We start from the raw sequence: 25,812 nt of genomic DNA, 5'->3' as shown, positions 1-25,812 counted from the left end.
GACTAGCGTGGCGATCTTCCCGCCCCGCCCCCAGCAGACATAGTCCGGAGGCTAGCTGGTGCAGAGATGTTTAATGGCAGTTCGTATAAACCAAGCCCATGCACAAATAGAAAGTGCTCGTGGAGCCAGCCGGGGGCCCCCGCCGCGCCAGGGAACCAGACGCCCGGCCGCGCAGCGCCTTAAATAGATTCTTCACTATACTCTGTATGTTACAGTATGTACATACCCCTCCCCATGGGAGCGGGACTCCGCCTCGCGATCCTATGTACACCCCCTCCTCTTTGGAACCCGGGGTGGGTGGCCAGAGTCAGGGTGATGGGGAAAACAGGGCCAGGAAAGGAGGAAACAGACGCAAACATGCGGAGTCAGGGTGGGGCAGTCACCCCTGAAACACGAGGGCGCGCGCAGCGAAGGCAGTGGTGGGGACGAGGCGGATACATTCATCATAGACTCGTCGAACAAATAAATAAGGCAAGTCAGGAAGGTCCGAGTCGGGTGCAGGCAGGGGTTATGGAGAAGGTGCAGGCAGGGCTCCGTAGATCACAGCTGAAGATGCAGATATGTGGGGTACGGGTCTTCTGGAGCCAGGGACCGAAAGAGGAGGCACGACCAGAAGGGAGAAGTGTAGGTCTAAGGCTGGGGAAAGGGGCAGGGGTTCTACAAAGGGCTCCCAAAAAGGTGAAGGAGAAAAAGCTGCCGACAGGGGGCTCCCCTAATCCCGAAAGCCTTCTCCTTATTAAGACTGCCAGGGGCCCCCAGGGTGTGGAGAAAGGCGGTGGAGAGGTCAGGTGGCCAGTCCTGGCTGGGGCAGCCCTTCCAGCTCCTGGTTCTGCTTCAATTCCCTCATCCTGCGGAGAGACAGAGAGGAGTCAGAGGAGAGTGCTGGATAAGGAAAGATAGCAGGGCAGAGAGCCAGTGAGGTAAGGGATTAGAACCTGTGTCGGCAGCGCCGCAGGAACCGCATTATCTTCCGGGCTGCCTGGTCCTGCTTCTTGGTAAGAAAGGAGCCCCTGGTGAAAGAAAGAGAGCTCATAGAACTCAGGCCTCCCAGCCCCCCATTTTAAGTCCATAGTAGGCAAAAGCAGGCAGGCAGGAAGAGAAGAGGGAGTGGGCTTTATCAAAGAGGTCCGTAGGAGGGGCGGGAGCGGGGGTGAGGGGGTTCCTACTTGTTTCGGGCCGGCAGGGGGCCTGAGGGCCGGTGAGCAGGTCCTGGCCTGCGGCGGTAGGAGCGGTAGTGCTGCTGGATAAGTACGGCCGCTCTGCGGCTCTGCTGAAACCGCTTCTGTTCATAGTAGCTTCGGAACTTGCTCTGAATCAGGATGGCCGCCTGAGTCATTTTCTTATAGAGTGCAAACTGCAGGGAAGGAGAGAGGGGACAGGAGCTGAAATGGAGGGGCAGAAATCCAAAGCCCTGAAGGTCACCCTTAAGTCAGGTTGATGCACAGCCCTTTCTCTAACCCACACTCATGCTCAGAGCTCATGCCTAATACCTTAAGTGCAATCCAGGTCAGCTTGTGGAGAGAGAGGGGAAGTTAGGGCTCTCAGCCCAGGGACTTGTTAGATGGGGTGGTTGTGTGTTGGTATACCTTTGAGAAAAGGCTCTAACCTGCTTGTACTTCCGATAACAACGTTGGATCACAGCTGCGGCCACCTCCTGCTGCTCCTTCAACCTCCGGCCCTAAGGAAAGAAAATGAGGCCAAATCTCAACATCTCACTGCCTACCTCGTGGACTCTGGACCTACTCCTTCCTCCTGAAGTCCCCTCCATAAAAAATGGTTTTTTTTTTCATATTTATTTATTTGTGTGTGTGTATGGGCATGCTGTGTGTGGACATCAGAGGACAACTTGAGAGAGTCAGCTCTCTTCCACTATGAATTCCAGGGACAAAATTAAAGTTGTCAGACTTGGTGGCAAGTACTGGCTCCCCTGGGCTCTTTCTTAGTCACATTTAAGGCCTCCGAATGAGTGCTCTTTCTGCAAAAGCACCGGGAGACCCTGGGCTCTCTGACCTTGTACTTTCGGAAGGCTGTCTGGATGACGCGTGCGGCCTCATACAGTTCCCGCTGCTCATGATCTGAGAGTGTCAGCAAGGCAAAGTCACTTTCCATCTTGCCACTGGTAGATGCAGAGAGGAACTCTGCCCAGGAAGGTGCTGGAGGGACAGCTAGGCGACCTCGCTCCAAGGGCAGCTCACTGTGGGGAGAGAAAGGCTATCATGGAGCATCTTAAACCCCTTTATCCCGGCTAGAGGTGGCTACTGGGGACAATCTTCAGCAACAAAGTCTGAAAAAGGGTGGCTCCAGAGTTCATCAACAAGTTCTGGTCTCCTGAACACCCAGGGCCGCAGCCAGAATGGTGCTTTGGCTGTAAGGGAGCCTGCTTCCTCCCACCCATCTTTCTCTGAAAAAGAATCTGAAGGCTTTGTTCTGAGCTGGTCACCTAGTAGGGGCTGAGCTGGGGAAATGGTCCACATTCTCCAGGTAACTGGCTAGCCAGGACATGGTCTCACTAAGCCCCACAGTGCCTGTCTGCTCCCTTGGTGAGGCTCCAGCTTCAGGGAATCCTGAGAAGTCTTCTCGTTTAATCCGCTCTGGTGTGGCTTCGATGATCTGCTTGGCTAGTGAGATCATGTCCACCTGGATGAAGGGAGACAGTGACCTTAACTACTGATGGTCCAGCAGCACAGCCTAAGCTGTGGCCTTAAACCCCACTCCCTCATCTTTCGAGATGCCGCCGGCACATGCCCCAGGAACTGCTTTTCTGCTCGCTAATTCTCAACTAACACTGCTCATTCATTCATTCTGATTGATTCCCTCTGAGGGACACAGCCCTTCATGCTGTTAAGTTGTGGAGAACACAAAAAGCGAAGGATGAAGATCTTAGCATCCTTCCACTTTGTCCACTGTCCCTCTTGGATCTGCCCTATGCCCTGGAGTAGCCCAAGCCTATCTTGCTTCAGGTCTCCAAGAACCAGCCTAGGGCTTAACATAACAGCACTCCTGGTGAATAGCTAGTGGGGAGGCAAATAGCATACTGCTGGCCATACTCCATTATGCTGGCTTTGGAGGTTTGGGTTTGTTGTTGTTTTGAGACACTGTCTCACTATGTAACTCTGGCTGTACTGGAACTCACTCTATACCAGGCTGGCCTGGACCTCACGGAGATCCTCCTGTCCCTGCCTCCTGAGATGGAGTTCTTGTTTCCTAATTATACTCGGCCTTTCTAAAGCGAGTGTGTGCACAGGTCCTAGCACTTATCGTCAAGGTGCACTTCCCAGCAAGTGGTCCACACCGTTATTCCCAACACTAGAGAGGCGGAGGCAGGCAAATCTCTGAGTTTAAGGCCAGCCTGGTCTACAGAGTGAGTTCCAGGACTCCAGAGTGACATAGCGAGACCCTGTCTTGAAAAAACAAAACAAAACCAAAAAGAACCTTTCCCTTCATGGGTTGACAGGTGATTGCAATGGTTCAGTTCTAAGTGAAGATACTCCCCAGGATTCTTAACCTCTCCTACCTCGTGACTGCTGAGTCATAGTCTGGAAGGAACTACTAAGCAAAGGGGTCCTGTGCCAACCCCCAAACAGTAAATGGTTTTTCTTCTAAAACTGAAGCCAGGCTGATCTGCTTCATGGAACTCTGTCACCCCACCTCTGCACCTCACTCTGTTCCTAGCCTTTATGAATCTAATCCCACCAACATAAAGAGTACCGGGATCACATCCACAGCTGGTGGGCTGTCAGCATCCTCTGGAGGAGCCCCATCCTTCTGGGCTAGTGCGAGCCCCGAAACGGAAGGAACAGACTCTTTGGAGTTAGTGGCTTCGTAGTCCATAAAGAGTAAGGGTGTCTCAGGGGCGCCGGAAGAAAGCTGGCCTGGAATCATCTCCACGGTAATTTCAGAAGCCAGCAGAGGACCAGGGGGAGGACTGCCATCTGGGGCACTTGAATAGGCTGATGTGACAGAGAAGGTGCCATCTGACAGCTCCGAGGGTGAAGAGACGCTGCTCAGACCTGAGTGGAGGGCAGAATGGGTAAGGACAGCGGCACCTGCAGGCTACCCTGAGTCTCTTACCTCAGCTCATTTCAGTTTCTGTCTTTTTTTTTTTTAATATATACTTACCTTTATTTTATGTGTGTGAGTTTTTTTTCCCCCCAAATATAATTCCATTGTGAGCTACTATGTGGGTGCTGGGAACAGAACCCAAGTCCTCTGGAAAAGCAGCCCTCCAGCCCCTCCCCTGCCTCTTCTTGGTCCCATTACCTCCCATTTCTGTCTCTCTGTCTCCCACCCTTTGCTTTGCTCTGGACATTTTTTGGCCAACTCTCACCAGTGTCTGGGCTGGAGGAAGGTGGAGATAGAGCAAGTGGGTGCTCAACTGAAGGCTCCTGTCTCTGCAGCTCCTCAAGGCAGCGGGCAAGGCGCACATGACCCCGAGAATGGGCCACAGATAGGGGGAGACGGCCCAGGGAGTCAGGAATGCTCAGTGCTTGTCGATTCCAACAGAAAAGGAGCACAGCAGCTTCTAAGTGTCCCAGTGCACAAGCCCACATCTACGGAGAGACGGTGGAGTGAGGCCTGTCCATCTCCAGCCAGTTCTCAGGCCCTGGCCCACTGTGGATTTCCCTGCACTCCTCAAAGGACCACTCCTGGAACTCGCTCTGTAGACCAGGGTGGCCTTGAACTTGAAGATCCACCTGCCTCTGCCTCCCAAGTGGTAGGGATTAAAGACCAGCACCACCACTGCCCATCAAATCATTCTTTTGAAGCACCCGTTCCTCTGCTTACTGCCCTGAGGGAACTTGGAAACAACATCCTCACCAGAGGGGTGCAAGAGAAATGGTCCACGTTGAGCGGGTCAACCTCTTGCTCTAAGTCCAAGCTTCCAGTCTCCACACTCCTAGAGGTTAGGGTCAACAACAAAGCCCAGTCAGGGAGGAAAAAATGGGACAAAGTAGGAACATAGACACAGAAGGACTGGAAGTGACTTTAAGTTGGTCAAGAAGTCAATGTCTTAGGTCAGGATATTAAGAGTCCTCCAAAAACCAATCTTGAGAGAGCATACCTTCCCATAGTGACCCTGATCCTTCCAGGCAGGGATCCAAGTTTTTACCCCCTGGGGCTTTAGTCTCAATAGTGCTCACCGCCACTGGCTCAGAGTCTCAATCAGTCGAGCATAGCCCTGGGCAGCAGCCAGATGCAGAAGGCTCATGCCCCGGAAGGGGCTTCCATGGATCAGACGTTCAGGACCTCTCCAAGTGGAACGGGGGATCATGCTCTCCACCAAGACCACCACACGTGCCTCGAAACCAGGGCCCTGGCCTTCATCCTGTAGTACATACACCCGTATGCAGAGATTTGGGCTTTTGGTCCTGCAGGTTATCTTACCAGCTTCAGCTTTTAGCGCTCTCTCTCTCTCTCTCTCTCTCTCTCTCTCTCTCTCTCTCTCTCTCTCACACACACACACACACACACACACACCCCTCTCCCACTCCAGGTTCCCACTACCACTGATAGCTCACTGGTTCTCCTAGTTTGAGTCCCTTGCACTCCATTGCCCACACTGGGCTTCCATACTAGTACTGACTGGTGTCACCATGTTCATGTATGCTTTTCTCCCGCATGAACCAGCATCTTCTCGAAGCCCCCAGCCCTTTTTCCTCAGAGAGTCAGAACCCACAGAGCTCTTGGGCCCAACATTCCTGATTCCTCCCCCACCCTCACCTTCACCTCCACCCTTCAGATCAGAAATAGTCCAAAGCCTGTCTGCTGAGAGGGAAGAGAACTCGCTGATGAGGCTGGGGAATGGTGAGTGAGGGATGTTACATGCTAGAACCACTCTCCTTATAGAGATCCTATGCCCCCACTGTAGACTGTGGTCTTTGTTGTAGAAGTACCTGAATTGGAGGCGTCTCTGGACCCTGGCCAGGTGCCTGCCCAGCTGCTGCAATCTCTGCCATCCGCTTCTCCATTTGCTCCAGCCGCTCCAGGATGGACATCCGGAACTGGCTGTCTGTGGGGTGGGCATTGGAGACTGAGTAGACAGGATCTAGGTGGTGCTAGTAACATTACTTGTACCCAAGGTCTGGGGGATGAAGAATGGGATGATCGAGTCTTCTCTTCCCCTATACAACATCCTCCTTACCCACTCATCTACACAGAACTAACCAGGAAGGCTCAGCTCTTGAACTAAGGCTATTAATCTCATGCATAGACTAGAACCAAGATTAAGAACCAAGGCTGGCTGGGCTATGGTGGTGCATTCCTTTAATCTCAGCACTCAGGAAGCAAAGGCAGGTAGATCTCTGTGAGTTCGAGGCCAGCCTGGTCTACAAGAGCTAGTTCCAGGACAGGCTTCAAAGCTACAGAGAGACCCTGTCTCGAAAGAACAACAACGAAAAAAGAACCAAGGCTGTTTCCTCCAAGACAGAGGCATCAGGAATTCTCCAGTGCCCATCTGGTCCTCAGCTAACTAAGCCACATATTGGCATGTCCTCCTCCAGCCTTTTCCTAAACAGAATGTACCCTAAGTTCTTGTTCCTGATACTACCTTTGTCCCCCATGATGGGCTGACGTACTCCAAGATCCCCCTTCTAGGCTAAGCCCCAAAGTACTTGAAAGACTAGAGCTTCAAAAGTACCACCTACTCCAGCAGATCCTCTGCAGCTTTGCACAAAAGATAGTTGGGGAGAGATGGTGACAGAGATGGGTAGCCATGTTCATTCTTCCTCCTCCCAACTCCATGTACAAATTCACACACACACACACACACACACACACACACACACACACACACACACACAAATTTATGCACACGCAAACAGAAGCTGTATCTGTTCCCTTTTGAGATCAAATAAGGACAAGGAAAGGAAGTGAGAGGGGACTAGAGCCTAGAGAAAACAAGCACAGAAAAATAATGAAGACGGGGGATGTTCTACAGTGCCATGATAGAAGGGATTGATGAGCAGAAACTCAGATAGGACAGAGAGGGGAACAGATCCAGAAAGTCCCAACCAAGCAATTAGGAAAGAAAATAGGTCTTCCAGATATAGTTCAAGTGGGAAGAAAGGAGACCCGGCAGAGAGATGACACACCGATTAGAAAGGGGTAAAAGTAAAGTGATGACCAGCCAGAGCAGCACAGATCAAAGCTGAGGATGCTACCAAGGCCCAAAGCTAGGAAACTAATGCCACAAACACCCACTCACATCTGACACATCTACTCAGGCTGTACCACAAGTGTGACCCGCCCCCAAGAGTGAGGCAAGAGTAGGAATAAAAGCCTCCAGGGAGAGAAGGAGGATGGCAGGAGAACTGAGAAGAACCGAAAAGCAACAGAGAAAGAGTAAACCTTGAGAAAGCAGAGGGTCAGATAGAGTTCTCAAGCCCCCAGAAAGGAAAACAAGTAAAGGAGCAGAAATGGGACCAACTAAAACACATATAGCATATGTGTGTGCACACCTGTATGGGCAAGAGAGGACACTTTAGTAATAACTCTACCGACAGTATCACACGTTTCCAATTTTCTGTATGGATTTTCTGTAATTTCCAATAGTCCTATAATGAATACAACTTTATCACCCAAAAGAAAAACATAAAAATAAATGACCTATACTTTTTCCTTTTAATTTTTTTTTTTTTTGGTTTTTCGAGACAGGGTTAAATTTTTTATTTTATGTGTATGAGTGTTTTGCCTACATGTGTATCTGTGTACCTCTTGTGTGCCTGATGCCTAGAGAGGCCAGAAGAGGGCATCTGATCCCCTGGAATTGGAGTTACAGGTGATTGTGAACCACTATGTGGGTGCTGGGAATCAAACTTGGGTTCTCTAAAAGAGTACTTAGTGCTCTTAAATACTGAACCATCTCTTCAGCCTGGGAGGCCTCAAACTTGAGATCCTCTTACTCCAACCTCCAGAGTAGCTAGAATTACAAGTACACACAACTTCTCCTTGCTCAATTTTGTATTTATTTAACAATAACAATTTTAAACTGAGAGTGGTACCACATGACTATAATCCCAGTACTTGGGAGGTAAATGCAGAAGGATCCAGGAATTCAAGGGTATAAAATGAGTTTGAGGCTGGCCTAGACTACATGAGACCCTGCCAAAAAACAAAACAAGGGGGCTGGAGAGATGACTCAAGGCCATCTTAAGTACCATGGCTTCTCTTCCAGAGGACCCTGTTTGATTCCCAGCACATACAAGGCAGTTTACAATGGGTGTAACTCTAGTCCCAGATGATTGATACCCTCTTCTGGCTTCTATGGGTACACAGACACATAAAAACACCCGTACAAATTAAAAAAAAAAAGTTAGCTCCAAAATTCACAGAAATAAGGACAGTTTGCTACCACATTTAAAAAATGACTAATGTCCCCTCCAAACATAGATTTAAAAAAAAAAGCCAGTGGTGGCACACACCTTTAATCCTGTACTTGGGAGGCAGATTCAGGAGGATCTCAGAATTAGAGGCCAGCCTGGTCTACAGAGTACATTCCAGAGCTACACAGAGAAACCTTGTCTCAAAAACCAAACAAACAAACAAAAAACAACCCCCCACCCAGAAAAACAAAAAACAAACAAACGAAATGAAACAAACAAACAAATACCAACAAAGCTGAGCATGGTAGCACATGCCTGTAAATCCCAGCACTCTGGGAGGCAGGGGCAAGAAAATGGCAGCAAATTTTAGGCCAACTTGATCTACAAAGAAGTTCTAAGATAACCAAGGCTACATAGCGAGACTCTTTCTAAAAAACATTAATACACACACACACACACACACACACACGCACGCACGCACGCACGCACGCACGCACACATGCACGTCCAGTAGAAATGGCAGCAATAAGCCAGGCGGTGGTGGTGCACGCCTTTAATCCCAGCACTAGGGAGGCAGAGGCAGGCAGATCTCTGTGAGTTCGAGACCAGCCTGGTCTACAAGAGCTAGTTCCAGGACAGGCTCCAAAACCACAGAGAAACCCTGTCTCGAAAAACAAAACAAAACAAAAACAAAACAAAAAAAAAAAAAAAGAAATGGCAGCAATAGTGGGCTTTCCTGGTGCCCTGAAAGGTAGAGCATCATGTTATTCTCATGTCATGCCTAAAACCGTGGGTCACAGGGCTCAGTACTCACCATCCAGTGACAACCAGTCAAGCTGCGTGGAAGGCAGAGACAGGAATCGGCGGGCTCGATACTCAAAGAGCACAGAAGCAGAGAGGGGCCCCTCCCGCCCTGCCACCTGCAAAGACACCAGCCCTACCTCGTGGGCTGGGGAGAGTAGGTCAGGGAGAAGGGCTCTTTGCCTGGCTTCTTTCCTGGCTGATTGGCTTTATTGGAGCCAGTGATAATCATTAGTGCATATTTCTCCCGTTCCCTTGGTGTGGGCCAAGAGACTCCCAGCTTCAGTGTGTAGCCTTTGAACTAATGGGGCAGGGGGAGGGGGACTTAACACATCTATGGACCAGAGAATTATTGGCTGTAGACTCTGAGTTAAGGGTATTGCTCAGCAAACATGATGGTGGCTAACTCCTTCAATCCTTTAGACCAGAGTTCAGAGGTCATGACCCTTGCCGAAATGCAGGAAAGGGAAGTTGTCTGCTCATCATCAGTGTCTGGTAAGAGCTGTATCCAGAGTCTCAATGTCTATCACCCCGAGGAAAAAATCACCAGGCCTCAACCTCAAGACCAGGGGCTGAGACTTTTCTCCCAATTCCTGGCTTCTCTGGTCTTACTTCCCCTTTCCCTTCATATGTGGTTGACTGGGGCTGTGAAGACCAGGAGAGACTATACTCCTAAACAACAACACTGCCAACCTGGAGTACCCTGAGGAAGACAACTGTTGAGTCCTAGGTTGCAGGGAAGGGTGGTGGCAAAACATAGGGAAGTCAGTCTAGACCAGCGCTATCCACAAGAACTTTCTACAGTGTTGGGTATGTTACTGGGAGCCCTAAAATGTGTGGTGGTTAAACACTTGAAATACGGTCAGTGTGCCCAAGGAAATGAATTTTAATTAAATAGGTTCATGTGGCTGATGAACTTTCTCTTTAGATTAGTGTAGAAGACCCTGGTTCCAACTAAGCTACAGAGACAGCATGGGCATTAGAGATCCCTTTGGCCACATGCTTAACCTTAGAGGAGGGAGACCAAGATTACAAGGAAGGTATGGAATTAGCTAAGGTCATTGGTTAGATAACAACTGAGCTTCTTAGATCATATCCTAGATTTGGGGACACTAAGACCATGCTCTTCTGTCTGCTGGGGGAACTGGACACTCAGCCTCAGGGCTGGAAGAGGCCTTTGTGCCCTCAGAACAATATATTTGTTTCCAGTGCTTCCTGGAAGCCTGGAGGTCCTTAGTCATCTTAACTGTCCATAATGGCAGTCCCTCCCCTCATTATTCCCGATCTCCATACCAGGACAGTAGCAGCGTAAGACACCAGGCTGGACAAGAGAGGCTGGCACTGCGATGTGATCAAAGACACAGGAGTAATGCTCCGCGGCCTCCGTCCAAGGGCCTGTGATGAGCACCTTGACCCCACCCTGCAGACAGAAGTCAGATAGCCGCGTGACTGGAGTTGGGCTTTCAGTCACTCATTTATTTAGATCCTTAGAAATGACCACTGTACGGCAGGATCTGTGCTAGAGTTTAGAGGTTCACTGATGAACAGGACCCACCTTCCGGCCAAGTGGTTATTTATCTCATCAGAACTAATCTTCTTTTCTTTTTTTAAAGGATCTCATGTAGCTTAGGTTGGCCTCAAACGTCCTATGTAGCCAAAGATGGCTTTGAATTCCTGATCATCTAGCTTCTGTCTCCTATGAATGTGCATCACCCATGCCCAGTAAAACATCTTTCCCCAGTGCTGATAATCCAGCCCAGGCCTTCTATATGCTAGGCAAGTGTTCTTCCCCTGAGCTACACCCTGAGCCCTTTACTGGACTGTCCTGAATCTACTAAGAAACACAAGTCAGGACCTCCACAGGAGGATCAAACAACTTTCATCAGAAAGCTGTGTGCTGGGCTACTTCACTCCACTGCAGTTCCCTTCCCTCCTGAAGTCAAGTGGAACTTCTCTGTGCCGACCACGGACTTCCAGCTGCCCAGAATTTGAAGTCATATCTCAGTGTACATTTTTTTCTCTAGTGTTAGTCATTAGTGGCCCCCATGGCACCTTAAAACAGTCACCAAGAAAATGAGGTCCCTGAAGGGCTCTGAAAACCACGATAACACACTGGAGGGGGACGGGGAGAGGAGCATGGATAAAGACTATGAAAATACAAGAAAAGCTACAGCTTACGTAAAAGCAAAGGTTAGGAGAACCAGGGGGATGAAGGACTTGGGAGATCACCTAAAGGCAGAGTATATGCCTAACATGCTAGATTTGCTTCCTAACATTACAAACAAACACACAAAAGCCATGAAAACTGAGAAATAAGGTCACAGGCCATGGGGTAAGATTTAATAAAATTCATTTTGAAAAACCAGAAAACAAGTGGGAGAAGAGAAACCCAAGACTCACCTCTGGGTAGGACCACTCTGGGGAAAAGTCTGTGATGGTGTGAAGAGCAGGAGAGAGCTGGGGGGTTGGGGCTGGGACGCTTGGAGCTTCATCACTGATGAGTTCGCCCATAAGGTCTGGGAATGACGAAAGACTGAAGGGCTCTAGCTCACTGGTGCCACCAGAGCCCCCAAACAAGGCTTCTCCTCTTGTTACCCTGCCTGATGGCTGCAAGGTGGCAGGTGAAGATGGGGATGAAGGAGGGGGTGAAGGTACAGGTGGCACAGTTCCCTGGCCCTTGAGTTCCTCCCCACTATCATCATCTTGGATAAAGAATTGGTTTCCTCTTCTCCCACTTGCTCCCAACTGTGAAGGGAGACCTCGAGAAGCTGCCTGGGGCTCCAGGGCAGCAGCAGGTTCCAGGGCAGGACAGGGAATATGAGTGCCCTCTGCCTCAGGGAAGTCTGGGTTTACTCCTTGGCCCCCTCCATATGTCTGGCCCCTCTGGGGGCTGTTGAGAAAACGATCAGGGTCAAAGGCAGGGCTGGGGGGAGCTGGTGGGGCAGAAGGTTCAGAACCTACAACCATAGCCACGCTCACAGAAGGTCTAGGTTCAGCCTGGGGAGCCAAGTGCCTGGTGGGTGTCAGGCCCCCAGCACGCTGCTCTAGTCCTGTTAGGAGGAGGATGGCAGTGCCTCCTCTTGACGAACTCCCTCGAGAGGTAGGAGGGCTAGGTCTGATTTCTAGGGGTTCTGCAAATCCTGAGGAGGAGGAAGAGGAAGAAGAGGAAGATGGGGAGGTATGTGCCTTGGGTAGCTCTGGAGGAAGTGGTGCTATCAGTGGCGGAGGTTCAGGGGGCTGGGAGTGGGATATGGAAGCCAGGGTCAAAGCTCGGGGCTCCACTTTGGGAGAGATGATGCGGTGTTTGGTGCTGCTGCATTTGTGGGTGAGGCTCCCGGAACCTGGAATGGAGAAGAGTAGGAAGAAGAGAAAGGATGATACCTCCTTCTCCAGCAGACCATTCCTGGAAGCCCCGCCCCCATCAGTAAATCCACAGTGTAATACTGATTATGACCACTGGGAGGCATCAGAAGTGTCTCCCCCTCCCTTCAGTTTCTCAAAACAAACAGGACTAGAGGAACAGAGTAGGGGAGGAGCCCTGGCTTGAGGCAGTAGCTGAGAGCAGAGGGTAAAGGCAGAGCAAAAGGACGAAAGGACCAAGGGGTACTAAGGAGGATCAGAGCTAAGGTTGAGTGTGAACGGTGGTGTGGGATGGTAGGGGCAGGAATTACTAAAAATAGTAAGCGTGAGAGCCATGGACTGCGGGGGACTAAAGTGTGTACATTCTGGGGCCAGTGTTGCCAGACAGGAAGTTCTTTGCTCATCTGGCCCATCTTCCTGAACATGCAAAGACTTGCAAATTAGTATGCAAATTCCATCAAGTCAGTTATTAAGCAATGTGGCTAAATGGGAAAACAGTTCCAGAGTCAGGCTTCACTTACCAAGGCCCCCACTACAGAGGCAGGTATGGGTTCGGGGTGCTGGCTTGGTTGGGTGGGTATCCAAGATCTGTTGCACCAGCTGTTCCACAGAGAATTCCTCCGACCCATTCCCACAGCTCCACTTGATGCCGTGAACTACAGGAGATTTGGGGGACACTGTGAGGCTTCCAAAGGACTTCGATGGCTCCCCTAAAGCCCTGGCATGCTGAACTTAAAGCTGCTCAGACATACAGCTCACAGCTGTCTTTCGCCCCCCTCCATATTCCACATCTTAGACTGCACAGCCTCAGTGTCTGGCCTCCAAACAGGAACGCTCCCTCCTGGCTCAAGAAAAACAATTACCCACAGGGTTCGTGCACGGAGCTCTAGTGCTTTTGGGAAGCTCCACTCTCCCCTCCCTTAGAGCTCAATCGTGCTTGTTCCTTACACATGGGCTTTAGCTGTCCCAATAGCTCCTCGCGTGACCACTTCAGCCACTCCCGCCGGTCGCTACTGATGGAACAAAAGATGGGGCTACAGCCCTTTCCACAGTCCTCTAGGGCCGGGACGTTCAGGTAGTGCACGAGGACGATGTCAGGGTTCTGGGAGCACAAAGGCACGCGCCATGGGCCTAGGATTCAGGGCCTTGGCTTCCTAGTCCTCACTTTCTTCTGAGTATTACCCCCAATTCTAATCACCCCCAATTTCTATCATGTTCTAGCTTCTTCTTTTCCCACTCAGAACCTATTCCACTTCATCTTTTCAGACCCCATGTTCCTCAAAGAGCCAGAAATCTGGCTCCCTGAGTTCTCGGTTGGTCTTACCTGGAGCAGCCAGTAGCAGCGCCGATGGAATGTGGGGACGATGGAAGAGTGAACGTAGCAGCCATAGAGACACTGCCAGGAGACAGGCTGGGGTGGGGGGAGGGCTAGTCTGCTCCCCAACTCTTCCTCTGTTCAGTCCCTTTGCAGGAATCCCAATCTTTCCACCAATTCCTCTTCAGCCCTCTCCCTACCCTCACCTTCTTCCTACCCCTTCCAAATTCTGGCAGCCTTAAGTCATGGTTAAGGGACAGAGAGAAGAGAACAGAGGAGCTGGGGATCTTACAAAAAAAAGGGGGCCCAATTTGAGATATGGGAAAGAAATCTAAGGGCAGAGAGAAAGTGCAAAACAACAATGATTTGAGAAGAGAAACCGTGTTTAGAACATAATTACTTAGATCCCCGTGGGAAATGCAAACAAGGGAATGTGAAGGGTATGTACATTGGTGCCATAGGCTGGGTTGTGGAGGGCAAACGGGAAGCTGAGAGAGAGCTCAGCAATCAGTCAGCTGATCCAGAGTGACTGAGAAGACTAACTGAGCAGGAGAGGCTGACAATGTCCCCAAACCCTGCCTGCCAGGCTGGAGTGTGGGCAAGGGCAATGTGTGGATGTCTGATGCTCTTACCTCCATGCCCTGGACCTTGAGTTTCATGTGGTCCTCTCGGGTGGTCTTCCCGTCCTTCCGCTTCTTCCAAAGGTAACCATCCTTTCGGTATTTCACCTTCTTACGATTGTAGAGGATAATGGAGCCATTCTGAGGCCTGGAAGGAGGGCGGGGAAGCTTGAGGTTTGTGAATACAGCCCAGGATTCCTGTCATTTTTCAAACTGGAGAACCTTCTCACCTTGTCTTTGGGGCACAGGACAGCCACTCATCATGTTTCTCAAAGGTGATCAGGTAGGATGCGATCTCCTGGAGGAGAGGAAACACTTGGGTCACCCCCTTGGTCAATGGCTCAGGGTCTCTGCAGAGGTATGGCAGGTATTTGGGCCCAGCAAGGTCTCACAGTCCTCTTAAGAACAGCTAGTTCTACCCTAACTTCAGGTTGGGGATATAGTTCCGTAACAGAAAAAGACAGTGCTTGTTTAGCATGTGCAAGGCCCCGGGTTCAAGTACCAGAAGGAGAAAATAAAAACAACCTAACCTCTTATCTCTCTCTCCCCATACTGGAGCCTATATCGTGGAGCCAGCTTCAAGTTTACCCTTTATTCATGTTAGGTACTTTCTCTGTGACCCTTTCTGCGAAATGTCAATGGCTTGACACTGACAAGGACCCCAGGTTCTCTGTCTGACTCCAAGGCTTTCAGAAAGAGTATCAGACTATCATTCCTACTCTTTACTCAAATTCAACCCACTGGTCCCGCCAGATGGGTTCATTGGTTCCTTCTTGAACACACCTCCAACAATCACATTCTCCACGCTACTGCCCTATAAGCCTAAAGCACCATATGAATGCCTGTGTCTGGAAATCATGAGTATCATACATGCTTCCCAGGTGCTCTGTGAAGACTTGCTGCTTCTCTGAACTTCCTGAAGGCTCTGTAGCGCCTACAATAACCATATACAAACACACCCATTTTTATTGACAGTACATAGTCTCACTACATAACCTTGGCCTGTCTTCTTGTACTTGATATATAGACCAGGCTGGCCACAAGTGTGTTGTAATCCTTATGCCTGCCTCCTGAGTGCTAGGACTGTGGGTGTGAGCTGCCACCTCTGGCTTTACAGACAATTCTTTTCTTTTTTTTTTCTTTTGATTTTTTTGAGACAGGGTTTCTCTGTAGCTTTGGAACCTGTCCTGAAACTAGCTCTGTACACCAGGCTGACCTCGAACTCACAGAGATCTGCTTGCCTCTGCCTCCCGAGTGCTGGGATTAAAGGTGTGCACCACCACTGGCTGGCTACAATTCTAATACTGAATCAGTAATTGTCAACCACTAACTGCATACGAGGAAATACAAATGCGTATACAGAACCCAGAAAGTGACATCCCAGGAACTGTGCCCTCCAGGACGTGGTAAAAATCAAGGGCTCTGAGACAGGTATGTGGGTATCCACCTGTAATCCCAGTATCCAGCACTCAGGAAGCTGAGGCAGGAAGATCAGGAGCTCAGGCCACTGAGTCCCTGTCTCTCCAACTTCAGGCTGGAGAAATGATTTGGTCAGTGTAAGGTGCTTGCTGTCCAAGTGTGGACATAAATTCAGATCCCCAGCACCCACCTAAGAAGCTGGGCACAGCTGTGCATGGCTGATGCCTGTAATCCTAATGCCGGGGAAAGAGAGACAAGATGGTTCTTGGTTCTGGGGCTGGTTGGCCAGCTAGTCCAGCCAATCAGTGAGCTTCAGTCTCATTGAAAGGCCAGTGGTGGCACACACCTTTAATCCCAGTACTTGGAAGGCAGAGGCAGGGGGATCTCTGTGAGTTCGAGGCCAGCCTGGTCTACAGAATAAGTTCCAGGACAGCTAGAGCTACACACAGTACACAGAGAGACCCTGTCTCAAAAAACAAAAACAAAAAGAAAGACCCTGTCTCAAAAAATTAGGTAGAGCATGGAGAGTGACTAAAGAAGACATTTACACAGACCTCTAGCCTCCACAAACATGTAACCACACACGCCTGCACATATGTACATATACACATCCATACCCCACCACCACCACACAGGCCAGCATGTGGAGAAGGTTAGCCTGGGCTAAATGGTGAGACCCTGTTTAAGGAAGAAAAAATAAAGTGAGGCACACACCTGAAATCCTAGTACTAAGGACATGGAAGTAGGAGAGTCAGAGTTCAGGGACTGGGACTCAGTTGGTAGAGGGCTTATCTAGTATGCACAAGGCCTTGGGGTCGTTCCCCAGAACCACATTAACTGGGTTTGGTGGCACACCTGTAGAATCCTAGCTCTGGGGAGGTAGAGGCAGGAGCATCGGATATTTAAGATCATCCTTAGCTACACAGGGAGCATGAAGTCAATCTGGGCTACATGGGATGCTATCTCAGGGGAAGAGAGAGAGAGATAGAGGAGAGACACAGAGAGAGAAAGAGACAGAGACAGAGAGAGAATAGGAAAAAGAATGAGGGGCTGGAGAGATGGCTCAGTGGTTAAGAGCATCGCCTGCTCTTCCAAAGGTCCTGAGTTCAATTCCCAGCAACCACATGGTGGCTCACAACCATCTGTAATGGGGTCTGGTGCCCTCTTCTGACCTGCAGGCATACACACAGACAGAATATTGTATACATAATAAATATTTTAAAAAAAGAGGCCGGGCGGTGGTGGCGCACGCCTTTAATCCCAGCACTCGGGAGGCAGAGGCAGGCAGATCTCTGTGAGTTCAAGGCCAGCCTGGTCTACAAAGGGAGTTCCAGGACAGGCTCCAAAGCTACAGAGAAACCCTGTCTCCGAAAAAAAAAAAAGAAAAGAAAAGAAAAGAAAAAGAATGAGTTCAAACCCAGTCTTGCCTACATAGCAAGTTTGAGGCTAACCTGGACTACATGATACCCTGTCCAAAACCCAACGTTTAACACCCAGAAACAAAACAAATCACTTTCGTCTTCATTACCATCTACAGTATATGAGATAGGACAGGTCGGATGCACAGTCTGGTGCTCACTATGGAGAACTACTAAGCTTTGTTTTTCTATGGATGGACTATACCAAAGAGAAATGGACTCCTCTAAGTCCAAGGTTTTGTAATTCTGTGACCCCAAAACCTAGACTAGTGTTTGGTAATGAGTGTCCACAGAGAGAGGCAAGTCCCCCTTGCCCCTCCAGCCCTAACCCCATATTCCCTAGGAAAACCTCATTTGTATTCCATCGGAGCCGCTCTGGAGGCAGCAGTGGGCATCGAGGAAGACACTCCAGCAGTTTCTTGGGGAGGAAGATCTTCAGATGGTGGCTGTTCTCTAAAGGGAACCGGAAGGGAGGGCTTTGTTAGAGGCAATCTGGAGGAGAGAGGCGCAGTGTAACCAAGAGCACGGGGGAGACTAGGACCAGGACTAGAGAGGTGGGGAGCAAAGAACAGCAGAACATAGACGATTGTGCCCAAACTGGGAACCTGTTTTGTGAACTCACCAGCAACCTCAGTGGTGTCCTTGGTATTCATGGTGAGGGTTCCAGGGGGCAAGGTCACCCCCGGCCTGAGGGGCCGGGGGGAGGGGGAGTCTGTGCTGGGAAAGGAGAGAACAAGGTCATGGAAGAGGCCCCCACATTAATTCAAGATGAGGAGCCTGAGGTAGGGTAAGGGGCTATAGAACTCACTCCCGATATCTGGGAAGGATAAAGGAAAGGTTGTACTGTGACAGCAGAACCAGAGAACAGGGATAAAAGAGAACCCAGACATAAGTGCCAGGAACCAACAGGAGTGGGGAGACAAGACAGAACAGAGTGATCAGGAAGAAAAGGATGAGAGGGGGAGGCTGACAGTTTTGGAGCATTCCCCAGGGCAGCAGGCTGGGTTCTGCTCGTCTAACCCAGATTCTCCCATGCCCTGGCCAACCTGAAGGAGAGAGTAGGTGAGGTCAGTTATTAGATCTTTCCCCATGGAAAAGCCAAACAGAAGAACTCAGGGTGCATCTGGGAAGGGAGAGCAAGGCTGTGGCTAAGGGTGGGCCAGATGTAGGAGCTGGAGCTCCAATCCTTGGAGGGTGGCTTGGCAAGCCAACCGGGACGGACGCTGGAGGAAAGCAGATGTGAGCCTGGTGACAAGCTGGCCCTTGGAAGACACACCCTGAGTTGCTTCTCTATTTGATTTTTTTCTAAGGGGAAGGGCAGATCTGATAACTGACCTCACTTACTCTCTCTCTCTCAGGTTGATCATGAGCTAAGAGAATTTGGAGTAGACATGTTGGACCAAGCTTCCGGGTAGGACATTCCGGCTTCCCCTTTGCAGCTAGCATTTCACTTCACCTCAGCACTCCTACCTCCCCAACCTCCAGCCTACCATATCCCGTCTACTACTGCTCTGGCTCGTCTGAGCCTCCGCCCTCTTGGGGAACAGATGGGAGCTGGAGGAGGCTCTCTGCGCGGGTTCTGCCAGGTGTCCAGGGATGGAGAGGGGGTGGAAGCCCATTCAGGATTGGTGGTGTGCAGTGAGGCTAGGGTTGGGATAAGGGGAGTCCACCATAGGGTGCAGGTGCGCAGCCCTGGCTAGGCAGCTTGCCAGGGTGCAGAGCAAGAGAGAGATGAGATTGCAGGCCTGAGGGTGGTTCAGGTCTATGACACGCCTGGCGCTGGGGGTGGGGTGCTCCCCCCAAAGGGGGCGGGGGTCCGGGGAGAATCTTCGAGGTGGGAGGGTCCCTCCCGGAAACCCGGATGTTCTGGAGAAGCAGCTGAACAGAGTTCATGAACACCTGGCGGGCAAGGGGCAGAGCGGTAGCCGGGTGCGGGAGGTCTGGGGGTAGTCCCCGCACTCTCAGGTCTGTGATGGGGCCCTGCGCCTAGCGGCGCCCCCTGGCGCGGGGAAGGAGGACGGAAGCAGCAAGGTGGAGGCAAACGGGGAGGAGGGACGGTGGTCCCCGGCGCCGTGCTCCACACCCGGACCGCGTGGAGCTGCGCCCCCTGGCGCGGGGGTGGAGAGGCGGGCGAGAGGCCCTGGCTCTTACCTCCCGGGGTCCCGCGGGTGACGGCGGCAGCGGCCATTCTACCCCAAACCGACCCCCCCTAGCGCCGGCTGACAGCGGCGTTCGACGTCAGTGCGCACGGGGCGGGGCCTCCCAATTAAGGGAACGGGGTCGAGAAGGGAACCTGGGGTCAGCACACTGGGCCAGTCTGCGCGACAGGCTGCAGGATCGTCTCTAAAGGGGCAATAGCGCTGAGGGAACCGGGATCCGGAGGCGGAAGCTCAGCTGACTGATGTGACTGTGGGCGCAGGAGGATGGGGCTTGGGCAGAGGTACAGGGCCAGAGCCTTGGAGGCTGGACCTGGGCAGAACTCTTCTTGTCTCGGGCGAGACTCGTCTAATTTGGGGACCTTGTTTTACTTCATTGTAACTGGGTCCTCAAGAAAATCAAAGAAGTCCTTCTTTCCAGTTCCCCTCTCACTGCCTCCAGGCTCTTTAATAACAGAACAGAAAGAACACAAGACCAAGGTCCGGCTGTGAGGGGATGGGACCGTTGGGTAGGAACTCAAGTAGGCTGTGATCAACAATTAGGGTTAGGAGAGGGAACAACCATTTGCCGCCAGCAGTGAGGAGAGTCTCGCGCTTGGATTGGTATGGAAGCTTGGGCATGGATGATTTTCCACTACTCCTCAGACTCCAGCTCCATCCTCTGAGGATTGTAAGTGGGGTTCCTCCTGGCTGTAACAGTGCTGTGGGCTAGAGAGTTTAGCCGCCCAGAGGCATAAGTGCCCCCCTGGCCTAAGGGGGTCCAGGGAGACCAAAGCAGCTGTGGATGAGAAAAATAGAAGGGGGGAGGGGCAAGAATGGAAAAACAGTTCTCCACATTTCCTAATGGCCAAATTCAGGCACTCCCTGTTCCCCAAGCTCGGGTTCATGACTACTTTTCGTTTTTAAATTCAGCTATTCAACAGCTCTTGGCTTGTGCCGCCCCCCCCCCATTCGAGATTATGAATTGATATCACCCTCCACCCTACCCCTACCAAATTCATCTCCAATCATACCTGATCCCTGGGAGTGACAAGATAATTCTCTTCCTGTGGATCGGTTCCCCTCTCTTCTTCCATGTCAAGGTATTCAGTAGTGCTGAGGAATCCATAGCCCTCTTCAGGTACTTGGGGGAGCTCAGACGGAACCTCAGAGCTTCCCCACTGGGCTTTCTTTAGTCTGTGGAGACATTAGGTTTACGAGAAAGGGGCCTGGAGTCAGGCTTCCAGCTTCTACATTCTTCCCCCTTCTGGTCTGAAGTACTTCCTGCTGAGACTCATAGGTGGATAGGTGGTACCATTTGACTTTTTGCTCTCCACAGACAGAAGAATTTTCAGTTCAGTGGCCTGTCAGCGACCCCTAATTTCCCTCATTTAGTGATGTGCTCTCTAGTCATCATGGCCCATTTCACTTATCTTCAATCCCTCAATTGCTTCTTTCATATTATAGAAATTATGTTTGAGGACCAGCAAGATGACTTAGCAGGTAAAGGTATTTGCCACCAACTTGATGGTCTAAGTCAGGCCCAGATGGTGGAAGAAGAGGACCAGTTCCCATAAATTATTCTCTGATCCCCACACACATGCTGTGACATGCAGTACATATGTACATACATAATTAAATGCAAAAAATAAGAAAATTGTGTTTGAATCACACCAGGGGCATGGTTCCTTTTCAAGTACCAATGAATTCTCTCAAAGCTCTCAACTTTCTTCAGATCAAATTACCCTCCACCAATCCCTGCCTGGCTCCCAGAGGCCAGATGCCATGCCTCCTTACTCATTGATGATTCTCTGTCGCCTCCTCAGGTCCTCCAGGTGATAGGTAACAGCTCTAACACGGGCCGGAATGTTTCCAGGGCCCGTCTGCATTCTTTCCAAATGAAGCTTCTTTCGTTTTCTTCTCCAGAGCTTTGCAGGAGGAGGAAGCCCCTCAAGAGGGTGCAGGCCAGGCTGCGAGTACCCAGTGGTCCTCTGTGCCTAGGAGGAAGAACAGTTGCTAAATGGGTGGACAAATATGGGTTTCTGGGAAATTTGGGCTGAACTAGAAAATCTGGGGTCTTTGGAAACTGGGTCTGATTTGGAAAACAAGATGCTTGGTTTACAGTAAACAGGGCCTGCTTAGATACTGGTTGGGAAATGCCAGAGAAAAGGGGTAATAAGGACAGGAAGGCAGCAAGCACACTCTAACAGAAGGTTGAGGAGCAGGGCTTGTTATACCAGCATTGGTGGAATGTACTGTTCTTCCATCCAGTTGGAGCTGAGAACAAAAATAGGAGCTGGAGTCAGAAAGGACACCACAATAAACACCACTTCTCTCACAAGCTCTCCAACCTCCTGTTGGAGCTACAGTTTCATCAAAGTGGGAAATGGCCTCCAAACATGGGCTCATTGCTGTAAGGATGCACCATCCTTAAAAACAGTAGAGCCTCACCTTCCCACTTCCAGCTTCCGCTTTCTGCTCTACTCACCTAGACCTTCGGCTAAGATTCTCCCAGAAGGTGTCTCCGTAAGGCTGAGGCATTGGTCTGCTACTCTGGGAGGGCTGGCTGCAGCGAGAGGATCGGCTGACCACCCTGGAACTCCTGAGAGGAGAACAAGGTAGGCTCATGTCTCAGAGCAGTGTTCTCAACCTGTGGGTCGCAGCCCCTTTCACAGGGGTTGCCTAAGACCATTGGAAAACACAAAAATAAGTAAATAAAATTATTTTAAAAGGGAAGGCTTTGGTTACTCAGGTGATTTTGATAGACAAGTTTCCTTTAAGTTAATGAAGATCCACGAATGTGTCTTATGTATCGAAGAACGATCAGTAGCTTTGTATGCAGGGTATAGGAGCTATGTGTGAACAGTGCTTATTACTTCCTTGTCCCCAGATTGAATGATGCTTAATTTTCTGATTTTTTTGTTTGTTTTGAGAGACAGGGTCTCACTATGTAGTTCTGGCTGTTCTGGAACTTGCTATATAGACCAGTCTGGCTCTGAACTCACAGAAATCTGCCTGCCTCTGCCTCCTGAGTGCTGAGATTAAAGGCGTGCACCATCATGCCTGGCCCAACTTCCTAGTCTTTAACTGAAATATCAGGGAGTCTTTTATATTCTTCACTTCTATCTGTCTGTAGGTGGTTTCACTCAATTTCATGACTTTAAATATCTCCAGCATACTAACACTCCAAAATCTGTTTAGCCCGATTCCTTCTTAGGCTCCACCCAACCTCTTCTCAGCCTTCAACCTGATAAAAGATATACCCCATATGCTAGCTGCTATGGCCCAAAACTTCCTATGGTATATTTCCCTTCATTTCCTGTATTTAATCCATTGGCCAATCCAGTGAGCTATATATCTGAACAATACACAGATTTGACCACTGTTTCCATTTTCATTCTCATATTGCAATCACCTATCATCTTTCTCTCCTTGGACTATGGCAATGGTCTCTCTATTTTGCTCTCCCTATTTCTATTATTATTACTATTACTTTAAAAATTTAGCCAGGCAGTGGTGGTGAATACCTTTGATCCCAGAACTCAGGAGGCAGAGGCAGGTGGATCTTTGAGTTTGAAGTCAGCCTGGTCTACAGAGTGAGTTCCAGGACAGCCAGGGCTCCACAAAGAGACCCTGTCTCAAAAAGCCAAAAAAAATTAATTTTTATTTTTATTTCATATTGTATGTATGCTTTGCCTGTATGTGTGTCTGTGTATCATGTGCATGCAGTGCCCACAGAGCCTGGAAGAGTGTATCAGATGCCATATGGGTGTTGGGAACTGAATCTGGGTCTTTGGAAGAGCAGCCAACACTCTTAATCACTGAGACATGCCACAAGCCCCAGTTCTTTTTATTTTTAAGGATGTATTTTTTTTATTTTCTGTGTTTGGATGTTTGCTTGCATATATATATCTGTTCATCACATTCATGCAGTGCCCATAGAGACAGGAAGAGGGCATTGGATCCTCTAGACATGGAGTTATACACAGTTTTTAGCTGCCATGTGCATGTTGGGAATTGAATCCAGATCCAACAAATACTCTTAACTGCTTGAGCCATCTCTTCAGCCCCTGCTTCACTTCTTATTCCCCTCTCCCCAATTCTACTACACAGAACAGGAGAAAGTAATCTTTTTTCTCTATCTCTGCCTCCTGAGTCCAGCAAAAATAATCCTTTGTATCATATTGGCTTAGTGGTTAAGAGCATTTACTGCTCTTTCAGAGAACTGAGGTTGAGTTCCCAGCACTCATATCAGACAGCTCACAACTGCCCCTAAACTCCACCTTTAGGAGATCCAACACTCTCTGGTGAATGTGTATAATCTCAGCACTTGGGAGACGATGACAGGAGGGTCAAGAGTTCAAAATCATCCTTTTCTACATGGTAAGTATGAGGCTAGCCTAAACTGTATAAGACCCCACTTCTAAAACAAACAAAGGGGCTGGAGATACGGCTTAGAGATGCTTCCTGTTCAATCATGAGCATCCATGTAACAAGCTACTGTCCCCACACACCTGTGACCCTACCTCTGAAGGGTCAGAGACAGGACTGCTGGGGTGTGCAGACTTCCACTCTGAGAAAATGTGAACACCAGGTTTAGAGGGAGACGCTGCCTCAAAGGAAGATATGGTTTGACTGGAGAGATAGCTCAGTGGTTAAAAGTACTTGTTGCTCTTGCAGAGGACCTAGGTTAGGTTCCCAGAACCCACATGGTACACTGTCAAAACACTCATACACATAAAATAAGATTAATAAAATCTTTAAAAAATTTAGAGAAGAGTAAGTAGCAAATGATAGAGGATACTCACACCTTCTGGCATCCATGTGTGCAACATGGTGCACACACCTGCTCATATATGTGTGCATAAACTCACACATACACACACAAATAAATTACTTTTAAAAACTAAGGGGGAGCTGGGCAGTGGTGGCACAGTTCTCAGGAGGCAGAGGCAGGCAGATCTCTGTGAGTTCAAGGTCAGCCTGGTCTACAGAGCTAGTTCCAGGATAGCCAGGGCTACACAGTGAAACCCTGTCTCAATCCCCACCCCCCGCCAAACTGAGGGGGATAGATAGGTAAAAAGAATATCCATATAATGAAAATTATTGACTCTCCCTGAAATGAGAACATCAGTTCAAAATACTCTTTCTCTGCTATATTTATTTGAAATTTTCCATAATAAAAAAGGTCGAAGAAGGGCTGGGAGGTGGTGGCATACACCTTTAATCCCAGCATTTAGGAGGCAGAGACAGGCAGATCTCTGTGAGTTCAAGGCCGGCCTGGTCTACAGAGCTAGTGCTAGGACAGCCAAGAAGCCCAGTCTCGAAAACAAAAACAACAACAAAAAAAAAAAAAAGAAAAGAAAAAGGCTGAAGGAAAAAGTGTGCTTATTTCACTTCCTTGCTGAAAACTTTCTACTCCCACCATATTCAGGATAAAAACACAGAGTTTTTGTCTGTGGACTGCAAGGATTTCTATGATCTGACTTTTACTAACTCTCTTAACTTTATTTTTCACGTTTTCTTCAGTCAACAAGTTTCAATTACATTGGTCTCATTTGTTACTAGAACATTCCAAGTTTATTTCCTTCTTGCCTCCACCATCCCCCTTCTGCAGACAAGCTCAATCTCATTTCAAATTACCTTCTACACAATAGTTTTCTACAGTGACCTTACCTTCCATCTCCTCTAACTCCTAATCTGCCATCACTTTATACTTACGTATCTTTTTGTGTAGTTCTCATAACTAGGTGTAACGATGCTTGTTTATACATTCTGCTCTACTACGAGCTCTCTGAGAGGAAATCCCCTTCCTTTCTAATTGTTGAATCCCCAATGCCTACTATAGTGTCTAGAACATTACAGTGTTCAAAACTGTTGGGACTAGAGAGCTGGCTCAGTGGTTAAGAGCACACATACTGCTCTGGCAGAGGACCTGAGTTCGTTCCCCATCACCCATGTCAGCAGGCTCAAAACTCCCTGTAACTCTCTTTCTAGGATAGCCCAAGCCTTCTTCTGGCCTCCATGGACAATTTAAAATAAAGTAATAATAGTAAACCATTTATTGAATAATTAACAAACCATCCATCTCCTAAACATGGGACACTGAGGTTCCTGTTCTTTCTTACTCCACTCCTTTCTGAAAAGGATCCAACTCTTCCCTCTAATCCATCCTTATCCTTCCCACCCAACAGGGAGGACTCACTTGGCAAAAGGGAGGATGTTGTTGCCATCTTCCTGTCCCTCCATGACTGGACTTAGCTGGGTAGCAGGACTGGATATGCTCCTTGGTGCTGGGAGGATAATGGGTAATGAATCATTCACTCATGTAATAGCTGCAGACCAGACCATGAACAAGTGTAGAGATTGGAAAGGGACCGAACATGCTGAAAAAAGAGAGCTTCATAACCCTAAGAGAGACGA

The 25,812-nt window shown here is 49.4% G+C and overlaps 2 protein-coding genes and 2 long non-coding RNA genes across 13 annotated transcripts; 2 read left to right on the top strand and 2 right to left on the bottom strand.

Annotated features, from left to right (window-relative positions):
* Positions 1-56: 56 nt before the first annotated feature.
* Camta2 (calmodulin binding transcription activator 2) lies at positions 57-19,534 on the bottom strand. Of its 6 annotated transcripts, none has more exons than XM_075991845.1 (23): positions 19,406-19,534; positions 17,877-17,971; positions 17,604-17,707; positions 14,648-14,715; positions 14,430-14,565; positions 13,807-13,893; positions 13,431-13,584; positions 13,004-13,138; positions 11,523-12,463; positions 10,416-10,542; positions 9,136-9,270; positions 5,895-6,010; positions 5,142-5,326; positions 4,819-4,897; positions 4,328-4,550; positions 3,709-4,010; positions 2,441-2,637; positions 2,011-2,194; positions 1,607-1,678; positions 1,491-1,511; positions 1,167-1,354; positions 936-1,010; positions 57-848 (listed from the first exon to the last, which is right to left on the bottom strand). In XM_075991845.1, the coding sequence occupies exons 2-23, from the start codon at positions 17,905-17,907 to the stop codon at positions 785-787; spliced, it is 3,624 nt and encodes a 1,207-aa protein (XP_075847960.1). In that variant the 5' UTR covers positions 17,908-17,971; positions 19,406-19,534; the 3' UTR covers positions 57-784. The 6 variants fall into 6 exon arrangements, with proteins under 6 accessions (XP_075847960.1, XP_075847961.1, XP_075847962.1 ...); XM_075991846.1 differs by having other exon boundaries at positions 13,807-13,878; XM_075991847.1 differs by lacking the exon at positions 1,491-1,511.
* Positions 784-1,915, top strand: LOC142860514 (uncharacterized). The gene is made up of 2 exons (XR_012912357.1): positions 784-920; positions 1,642-1,915. It is a non-coding gene; the product is annotated as an uncharacterized LOC142860514 (long non-coding RNA).
* On the top strand, positions 18,577-25,812 carry LOC142860513 (uncharacterized). Of its 3 annotated transcripts, none has more exons than XR_012912355.1 (4): positions 18,577-18,665; positions 21,882-22,007; positions 23,679-23,772; positions 25,725-25,812. It is a non-coding gene; the product is annotated as an uncharacterized LOC142860513 (long non-coding RNA). The 3 variants fall into 3 exon arrangements; XR_012912354.1 differs by lacking the exon at positions 25,725-25,812 and adding an exon at positions 25,584-25,670; XR_012912356.1 differs by lacking the exons at positions 18,577-18,665; positions 25,725-25,812 and adding exons at positions 19,976-20,089; positions 25,584-25,670 and having other exon boundaries at positions 21,667-22,007.
* Positions 20,045-25,673, bottom strand: Inca1 (inhibitor of CDK, cyclin A1 interacting protein 1). 3 transcript variants are annotated; one of them, XM_075991855.1, is made up of 6 exons: positions 25,595-25,673; positions 21,878-21,991; positions 21,627-21,666; positions 21,187-21,386; positions 20,424-20,586; positions 20,045-20,188 (listed from the first exon to the last, which is right to left on the bottom strand). In XM_075991855.1, exons 1-6 carry the CDS (start codon positions 25,636-25,638, stop codon positions 20,045-20,047), a joined length of 705 nt encoding a protein of 234 aa, XP_075847970.1. In that variant the 5' UTR covers positions 25,639-25,673. The 3 variants fall into 3 exon arrangements, with proteins under 3 accessions (XP_075847970.1, XP_075847971.1, XP_075847972.1); XM_075991856.1 differs by having other exon boundaries at positions 21,187-21,380; XM_075991857.1 differs by having other exon boundaries at positions 21,878-22,071; positions 25,595-25,663.

The sequence above is a fragment of the Microtus pennsylvanicus genome, chromosome 11, assembly GCF_037038515.1.
Source record: "Microtus pennsylvanicus isolate mMicPen1 chromosome 11, mMicPen1.hap1, whole genome shotgun sequence".
NCBI classification, from domain to species: Eukaryota; Metazoa; Chordata; class Mammalia; order Rodentia; family Cricetidae; genus Microtus; species Microtus pennsylvanicus.
The sequence above is the reverse complement of the archived record's forward strand: the minus strand, read 5'-3'. Positions and strand labels throughout refer to the sequence as shown.

Excerpts from the sequence above, each read along its gene's own strand:
- Camta2 (XM_075991845.1), bottom strand. The coding sequence starts at position 17,907 with ATGAATACCAAGGACACCACTGAGGTTGCTG. Across the intron at positions 14,566-14,647 it reads TCCTGTGCCCCAAAGACAAG|GCCTCAGAATGGCTCCATTA; the intron begins GTGAGAAGGTTC and ends CCCTCCTTCCAG. Across the intron at positions 2,638-3,708 it reads CAGCTGTGGATGTGATCCCG|GTGGACATGATCTCACTAGC; the intron begins GTACTCTTTATG and ends CCCTTCATCCAG.
- Inca1 (XM_075991855.1), bottom strand. The coding sequence starts at position 25,638 with ATGGAGGGACAGGAAGATGGCAACAACATCCTCCCTTTTGCCAA. Across the intron at positions 21,992-25,594 it reads AACATCCTCCCTTTTGCCAA|GAGTTCCAGGGTGGTCAGCC; the intron begins GTGAGTCCTCCC and ends TTCTCCTCTCAG. Across the intron at positions 21,667-21,877 it reads AATCTTAGCCGAAGGTCTAG|CTCCAACTGGATGGAAGAAC; the intron begins GTGAGTAGAGCA and ends TTTTGTTCTCAG.